The 9,437-nt window shown below is 38.3% G+C and overlaps 1 protein-coding gene across 1 annotated transcript in view; it reads left to right on the top strand.

Moving 5' to 3' along the window:
* The window catches only part of DCBLD1 (discoidin, CUB and LCCL domain containing 1), a 64,951-nt gene that overhangs the window by 21,600 nt on the left and 33,914 nt on the right, over positions 1-9,437 (top strand). The window contains exon 2 of the mRNA XM_011364761.2: positions 2,778-2,990. Coding sequence (XP_011363063.1) covers positions 2,822-2,990 — 169 coding nt within the window. The 5' untranslated portion in view covers positions 2,778-2,821. The remainder of the gene's footprint in view (positions 1-2,777; positions 2,991-9,437) is intronic.

The following is a 9,437-nucleotide window of genomic DNA, read 5'->3' as shown; positions in this document are numbered from 1 at the left end:
GAGTCAGTTATTAGGAAGCTGTTCATTTTAATAGAAAAATGTTGCGAAAGTGTCTAAAGGGAGACCTGATAGGACAGAAGTTTAAGTGGTTTCCCAAGATTAAACAGATACGCATGTGTTAGAAAATCAAATAAAGAGGTTAGACAAAAATGTTTTTAAAATTACAGAGTTGTTGCTGGATTATCTGGGAACTCTAGTCTGGGATCCACCATCAGTTGAGCAGCCTTAAGGCAAGTCCATATACATTTTATTTCCTCATCTGTAAATTGGAACATATGTGATGAACCCCCATAGATTCAATACCGTATGCTCCTTTTAGATAAAAACGAGAAACTTGGATAATAGCTTTGGTGCAGAGAGACTTTAGAATGAAAATGGCCTCCTTTATTGGTTGTCATTCCATATATATCTTTTAATGCAAATTTGTATAAATATTTTATTCAACTAAAAATTTAAACGTTTACCAGGCAATACACATTGGTGGCTTAGAGAGGGTTAGTTAGGTGTATATATGCACAATCACTTGTACACTAGTTATTATAGCATTGCTCTATCAGAGTGTTCGAAACCAAAGTTGGGGCAAGTCATAGAAATGAATGACCAGGGTCTGGTGGGGAGCCAGGACGTTTGTCTCTTTTAAAGTTAGGGCAGCCACCGTATCACGAGCCCTGTGAAAATGCCTACTGGTATGGTGCCATATCTTCCAGTTTTCAAGGGAAACTAAATTGGACTTTTGTTATTAAAGCCTTTGAAATCAGACAATCCAAATTTTAAATCAAAACCCGGTGTACTATGTGCTTCTGCACCATATGCTTCACACTAGTATAATTTTCAGTTAACTTTCAATAATCCTGTACTGCCAGAGAGCCCAAGAAATAGAGCTGTCACGTCACACTTAATCAAACTTGCAACATTTGCCCCCAGACCTGCTGGCTCTCTGTCTATATTAGCCTCAGTGTTTCAATCATTTCCAAACTCAAAATTTCAGTGTTTATTTCTCCTCTTTCCCACTATAATTAGTGAAAATCTGAGTCTGTTGATTTTTTTCTTGCTTTTCTTTTCCTTCCTTCCCATTCCAGCTAGCCCATTCCTAGCCCCCGAAACTGCTCCTCTGATCCAGATTCTCTCTGCATCCTAATTCCTGTCATTACCCTGTCAGGTTCACCCTCTTTTTCAAATGCCTCTTTTATTATCTCCCCTTTCAAAAACTTTCATGGGTCCCTGCTGCCTACCATATAAATTCCACAACTTCTGCGCAGGTCTCCAGGTTTCATAGAGGTTTTATCTTAGCTGTCTGTCTACATTTACCCCTGGTATTCTCTAACCCCTTCTTCTTAAGGTCAGCTCGCCACCTATGATCCAGTCTCCCAGCCAGGACTGCCCAGAATCTTCTGGGAGTTTCTGGATAATGGACGGATCCTTTCTCTAGACGTGTCTGCTGAAATGGGCTAGATTGTGGAGGTCTGTGCCCCACCCTGAGACCTTTTTTTTTTTTTTGAAGATTTTCATTATCATTTGAGCCGTAAGAAGGAAGTAGAGTAGGAAGCCCTCAGGTGAATCCTCCTCTAACTGAGGAAGGGGCAGGAGAAGGAAGAAGGCTGCCTTGGTCTTTAGAGTCCCTGTATGCCCTGGTTGGGGCTTCAGTGGAGAGGCCTTGATTGACTATCTTAAAGAGTTCCTTCTTCAACTGATTTCTCCTCTCTTTCTCTCTCTCTCTCTCCAGCTAAGGGTAGAAATTCTTATTTTGTTTATGTGAAGGCATACTAACTACAAGCATTTTGCAATTTGAACGCAATGGTGCTTATTTGTCTTTTAGCCTACCCACTTGTGCATGTTGTTAGATATTTGAGTGATTAACTTGGTCACTTTAATCTACTGGAGCAACTTGTTGGTCAATTGATGAACTTCCCTACTCAGAGAAGTCTTAAGAAAATTTGTTTTAGTGAAGTAGTGATGACTCACTGAAATAGATTCTTGTCTTCCTCAGCACTTTAAGCTCCTGATAGGGTACATAGCACCTAGTATTATAGTTATCTGAACATGTGACTGTCTCCCATTTTACTCTGAATTCTATGAAGCAGCCACTGATGTTACTGGTGTCACCAAGAACACCAGGTCTTGTGTGTGGCAAGCATTCAATATAGGAGATCCTTGACATTCTGTAATGATACACACTGAGTCTATCAGGAACCATCAAATCTGTGACCGTCATTAATCGAGATGTGAATGATGAGTGATTTATAGTCTTCAGCTAAATGATAGGCTTTTAAAGTCCTCTCAGCGTAAGTCTCAGATTCTACCAGCAGCTTAGATTTTTGCATATTATCTCATTTAATCAGCACAGTAACCCTCTGAAGTAAATAATATTTTTTTCTCCATTGCAAAATTTTACTTGGCATTGGCTTGCTAATAAACAAAGCCACAAATAGCAAATCTGTGAATGCCAAGGACCAACTGTGCACACTTGTATGGGTGGATAGATGATTAGAAAAAGTAATATGATTAAATAATGTGTTTGCTAAGGGCTTTTCATTCTAATATATGAAACATTTTGATCAACAGTGTTCACAAGATTAAACCGGGAAATAAGAGATGAAATAACCTGAAATAACAGATACTGTTCAATAATTTAATCTCATTTTTAAATTTTATTTTATTTTTAGCTTTTCCCGCTTTCACAAGAAGTAATAAAATACATGACTTGGAGATTGTACAGGACTCACTCAATCCTCAGTAAGAATTATTTTCACTTATTTCGTCTTCTTTTTCTTTAACAGGTGATGGCTGTGGGCACATAGTGACCTATCAGGACAGTGGCACCATGACATCTAAGAATTACCCAGGGACTTACCCCAATCACACTGTATGCGAAAAGACGATCACAGTGCCGAAAGGGAAGAGGTTGATTCTGAGGTTAGGAGATTTGGATATTGAGTCCCAGACCTGTGCTACTGACTATCTTCTCTTCACCAGCAATTCTGATCAGTATGGTAAGAAAAGAGATCTAGATTTCTGTGAGTGTGAAAACGTGATTTCGGTGCAGAGAGGGGAAGGAGGAGGTGAAAGTTGTGTGTTTCTTAGTATTATAGCCTGGGAACATTAGAAGAGAAACTTGCTTTTTGTGAACTCTTGGGGTAGTTCACATGGTACATTTGCTTCATAAGCTTCAACAAAGACATCTAAGGAGATATTAGTGTTAGCCTGTTGTGCGTGTCTCAGGAGCTTTGTTTGTGTTTATATCTTGCTGAGAAGAGGACTAGAGATGTATGGCACTTGGCTAAAACATCTACAGTTCATTCATTCCTGTGACAAATATTTATTGAACAGTGATCTGATCATGTGTTCAAGAACTCTGAAGAATTGAGTGAGATATGGCAGTGAAAAAGCAAAGTTCCTCCTTTGTGGAGCTTGCATTGCTGAAGAGGGGAAGGTGGAAAATAAGCAAACACATCTATAATGTGAGAGAGTGGAAAAGAAAAGCGAAAATAAGAAAAATAAAGTATCCTAAGGTGACAAAGAGGCTGTTTTTGAGTGTGTTTGTGCTACTTCAACTGGGATAGTTAGGAAAGCTTCTCCAGTAAGGACACATTTGAGCAGACACCCAGATGAAGTGAAGGAACAGACTGTGTCTGGGGTCGGAGTTTTCTGGATAAGGGAACAGCAAGTGCAAGGGACAGTTTCCAGAATAATCTTTTGAAATTAAGCTTTCTGTGCTTTGGTGTGTGCTTGAGCACACTGGCCTCTGAAAGTACCATAACAGTGATCCTACCATCCTAAAGCCAAGGAAACAGCTTGAGTTTAGACAGTTTGACAACAAAGACAAAATCATATGCAGGTTCTTTTGAGATTAGAGATATTCTGAAATTCTCTCAGCATACAACTCCAAATATCATACAGGTTTTAGGTAAAATTTTGTCCGCCTGCTAGTTCTGTAGGCAGTTTCTCAAATAAATACCTTGCAAATCTGTCTTACATCCAGCCCAGAGTTGTCTCTCACTCAGGGTACCCCCCATACCCCATGGAGCCCCAGACCAGCCCTGAGAGGACTATTCAGAGGTCTAAACTTATCTAGAGCCCATGGGGAAAAACATTTAAGATTTTTTAGCTCTGGGAATTTTATGTCTATTTTGATGATGGCTGAATTACTCTGACAGAGTAAAGATGATTGATTTCACGTAATTATTTACAATATTTTAACTCTAGTTTGACTTAAATGGGAAAAAATGAGAATTTCAGGGACAGATAAGGCCCCTGGGAACACTTACTGTTCACTTACCTCTGGTAATTGAATATGTATTAACTTCTGGAGGCACTCTTCAGGGAATCCCTCATTAGCCAGGAAATTTTGTTTAGACATAGAGAAGATTGAGTGTTAGAGCTACAGTGTAAAATATGAGGCAAAGTGCTGCCGGGCCAGAAAGCGCTTTTCCACAAGGCCATCTCTGGGGGAACATCTGCTTTTCTAGAAGATGAGCAGTTAATTCTACCTGCTGAGAGCAGCAGAGGAATCGTGTGCTCACCTCTCAAATCAAAGGCCAAGGTGAGAAGAACTAGAAAGGGAAGTAAATTGTCCTCAAACGCAATTGGCGATGGATGTGACTTTCCCACACTGGAAATTTACTCCATCATCTTTGATATATATTCATAAATATACAGAAAGGAGGAAAAGCTTAGGATTAATAAATATTAGAAGCTGGTTTATAAGGTGGTCCTGGTCAGCTTCAGGGCACTGTCGTCACACTTCTAGATTCTTGAATTTTCAAGACTTAGATGCTTTACTAGGAAATGAGTAACGAATTACAATTCACATGTAACAGTAAAGCCAAGTAAATTAATTTTTCTCTTTAATTTTTTTCTATATGAAGTTATGTTTGTCTTTTAAAAACAGAATATATGCTCATTGTAGAAATAAATATATTCGGTGTCTATTGTATGCCAGGCACATGCTTGGCCCTTACATAGATTTTTCTGGAATCCTTATTTCCACTCTGCAAAGTAAATATTTTTAACTCATTTGTACAAAACTGCTGCACAGTGAGATTTAAGTAATGTGTCGAAGTTCACACAGCTAAGTAAGAGCAGAAAGGAAGATTTCTATCTGTCTCTGTGGCTCCAAGTCATCTGTTTCCGGATATCTGCTCCTCTCTCTTGGTCCCACCACCCAAAGGAAACCACAGCAAATTATTTCACTTCCCAGGTGACCAGCCCAACATTATATCATACAGCAATTTTGTATAAAACACAGGTGTAGTTAATATTTTTGGTTGGGGATGTTTGTAAGATAAAATATTTAATGATGCTCACATTTTCTTTTGTGGCTACTTTAAAGACTTTCTGATCAGTCATGCTGAAGCAAATCTAGCAGACAAGGATAGCAGAAATTAGCAATAAAAAGAAAACATGGAAAGGGAATTAGAATATTTCAATCCTATAAGCATATTTAAAAAGAATGAAATGGCTTAGGGACACATGTAGTGAGTGTGCACATATTTGCATCATATATGTTGCATGTGTATGTCTATGCATTTTGTAGTCTTGAAGAGCATTCTGAGAATAGCCACTTATTCATATATGTGTAATATTTAGAATATTTAATCTAGTGACTTCAATGTGGTAGATGCTCAGGGAATAAATGATTTTAAAAGTGAATTGACAAGTTCACTGACAAAGAACCAGTTAAATAAAACAAGTTATAGTTACTTGGAATATTAAACAGCTATTTGTTTAAAAGACTGTTAACCTGGAAAGCTGCTTATGATATAGTGTTAGGTAAAATATAAAAATATAGTAATGTTATAATGATAGAAAAAACCTTTGAATAAAATAAGACAACATAACTAGCAAAATGCTAAAGTAGGACTTTAGAATTGTTGTCTTCCCTCTACTTTTAATATTTTCTTTAAGAAACATATATTTCTTAATAAAATAAAAAGCAAATAGTTTTCCTTTGACCAAAACCACTGACTAGACATATAGTTAAAATAGTTCCCTGGTCAGTTTGAACTTCCCAGAGGAGTGCAGGCTTCGTAAAGGAGGAGGACGGGGCAGAGGTGCTTTGCGTTCTGAGCTTGAGCTCAGGGAGTGGGCGTTCCTGTGGAGCTGTTGCCCAGCTCCCTGGGAAGGTGGGGGCCCCTCTGCAACCATTGTTGCCACAGGAGCTGGCATGACTGTGGAGGGAGGGCCCTGGTATCTTCAGCACAGGGTCCCGGGGACCCACAGCACTATTGCCTGGGCTGGCGGTGGAGGGGAGTGCCCGCTGAAGAGCAGCCGTAGAGAATGTGTGCTCTGAAATACCTCCTGAAATTCTGGTATTTGGCAGCCCTAATACTTCCATGTGTAGCTGAAACAGCTGAATAGTTTTAGTTTACCCAACTCTTTTTATTTCATTAACTAATTAGTTGCTAAAACCCGTTGCCAAGAGATTTTAAGACTCGACATTATCAGATTTTTGAATTTAAGGTTAATGTTTTGGAAAAGAATAATGTTTTCTGGCATGAGTGTTTGTAAGCTCTGCCAAGAGTAGACGTACTTGGGATGTGGTTGCATTAACCATTGTGAATATGCTGAAATTGTACAGTTTTAATCGTTATGCGGTTCATTTTTAAATGGTTCACCCCCATGCCAATTTTGTTTGAAATGTTTGGTTTATATACTTTTATAATCCACATTCGTGGTGGCAAAACACACTGTAAGCCGTGTGCCCACACCAGCTTTCACAGTAATCAAGCAAAATATGCACTTGATCTCATTGATGTTAAAAGGCCTGAAACATACAAGATGGGATTATTATTCTTCTGTTTTTTGTGTATTATAATTATGGCTGATATTTCAGATTCAAGCATCAATTAAAAGAATGTACTTAACATCTGTGGCTGAGTTATGACTCCCACTTTCAAAATACCCTTGAAACAGCCAGGAAGCTGATAAAGTCATGTCGATAAAATATATCGACCCTACTTTAGAAAATATGTTTTTTAAAGAAATAAGATTATATTTTTAAAAACAAATTTAACTTTTAAACTTATGAAAATTTTTGTATATCAAATATATATACTGACTTTCAAGATTATGAGTGCTAATATCCTGGACAAAAAAAGCTTTAAGAAGTATACTTTGCTTAGTGGAGATTGTTTTCACTATACTTAGGGATTTCTGGGTTTTCGTTTGAGACCAAAGTAATTGAAGTAACTGAGACTCCCTTTAAAAGAAATGCTAATGTCTCTGCTCTTCCCTGGAATCCAGTCCAGCGAGGGTCACCAAGCTTTTGGTTGCTCCTCAGTCTCATTTAATCTGGGATCGTTCCTCAGTCTTTCTTTGTCTCTTATACGATTTTGAAGAGTACTAACCAGTTATTCGTAGAACATCAGTGGATTTGGGTTGTTTTGATGTTCCTTCATGATTAAGTTCAGATTATGCATTTTTGGCAAACATAACATTATTACTTTTTAAAATGATCTTTTAAAAGGTTTGTTTACAACAACTTCTGACATTAGACAGGGCGAGGTCATATATTCCCCCAAGAATAAGTACTAAATCTACAATATGTTTCTTTGCTTCCTTTTTCACTGCCTTTGTCAGGTGGACTCTTCTTTGCATTCAAAACTACATTAATTTAGGTTATTTAAAGTGTCTTCCCCAAACAGTGTTCTGTTGTTCAGAGAGGTGAATGGAATATGAGACTTTGGAAAGACTCAAATATAGGGTGACACCTTCTTTTCAGAGGACAGTTTTGGAAAAGAAGCTTATATTTGGACACGTACGACCACAGAAAATTGACTAAGGTAGCCAAGCTATTCTACGGTTGAACAAATGCACTTTTTAACCTGGAATTTGAAGAGTCAAACAAGCAAGGAGTCTATTTAAATAACATCTCTTTAAATTTAAAGTTGTCATACTAGTATAGTTTAGATTGCTGCTTCAGTGCTGATTCTCAATCTCCTCCCTTTTGTATTCATGATATAAAACAAGTGGATAGTTATATGAAACATTAAAATATCTTGAGCTCAGGGGACAAGTAGATGCTGATTCATGCATTGTGTCATACCAATATGCCTATATTTAAAATACAAAATATCTAATATTGTTTATTTATGACATGGAAGAGGAAAGGCTGCAAATTCCTACTGAAGATCATTATTCTCAACTTGAAAATGCTTTCGTGACCCTGTCACATTTACTCCCCCTCTGGTTCGGTTCCATTTCCAGTCTTGCTGACCACAAAAGGACCTAGATATTTGACTTACCCGGGGGTTGTTTCTGCCATCACCGCTTCCTGGGAACTGTCATTTCTGTTTTCTTGATATTTCCAGAAGATCGATCAGACCCCAGTTTCCCCTGAAAGTTGATCCTCCCCAGTGGGTGCAGTTTAAAGTTACTCCTGGACCTCCTAAAGACCTGCTGGGGGGATCTTGGTGGGAACCAGGTCCAGGCTCTTCAGGATCTTAAAGAACCTTGTTTTGATGGAGTTTTATAGACATCCCCACCTGGGTCGTGGTGGTCCAATAAAACCTTCGGAGTGGATTGAGTTAACATTTTGTTTCTGTGTAGATTTTTTACTTGTGTTTAAGAGTGTAGACTCGGGAATTAGGCTATCTGGCTCCGAATTCCTGCCCTAGTCCTTATTTTTTAATTGCTTGGCCTTGAGCAAATTACTTAAATATTTCTATATCTCCATTGCCTCATTTTTAAAATGAGCAAAATAATAGTATTTACCACATGTGGATGATTGAAGTGCATAGATAGATAGATAGATAGATACATATATGCATGTATATGTATCTTGAATGATGTCTGCATGGCACATAATAAGCACACGGTATATGTTAGCCATCATCACCACTCTTCTCCCTCCTCCCCTGCCCACCCCCCTTCTCTTCACTCCTCTCAATTTTCTTGCACGCAGTTTATTCTTTGTCTCAGATGTCTAGAAGCAGAGAACACATTGGTCCCCTCTCAATCCTCCAAGTGTTCTCTTTTTACCAAGCAGTGACTGAGCTGCCTCATCATATCCCACCATACCCATCCTGGTGCATTTCTGGTGACCCGTTTGTCCAAATCATTCCAAGCATATGGTAAGGGTTCCATAAGCCAGAACTAGCTCCATGTAAGGATTTTCTCCATCCAGCTGCATGAGATGAGCAGAGAACACATATTCTCTAAGCTCATAGCACATTCACTTTGTTTTTTAACTTATTTTCACTGCCATTGCCAGTCTATGTCTTTGCATCTATTTCTTATTAAAAGATACTCCTTATTGTCCCCTTTTACCAGTCTCCATTTCTTTCAGGCCATCCAAGGTTATCTTGTTAAGTATTGTAATAATTTCTTTCTTTCCTTATTTGAAAAATTATTGATTGTGCCCCACTTTCAACAGAGACTTATGAGTCTGGCATTCGGGGCTCACTCACTGTCTTTCCCACTCTATATTTCCACCTCAT

The sequence above is a fragment of the Pteropus vampyrus genome, unplaced genomic scaffold, assembly GCF_000151845.1.
Source record: "Pteropus vampyrus isolate Shadow unplaced genomic scaffold, Pvam_2.0 Scaffold101, whole genome shotgun sequence".
Lineage (NCBI taxonomy): Eukaryota > Metazoa > Chordata > Mammalia > Chiroptera > Pteropodidae > Pteropus > Pteropus vampyrus.
This window is presented reverse-complemented; position numbering and strand designations above follow the sequence as displayed.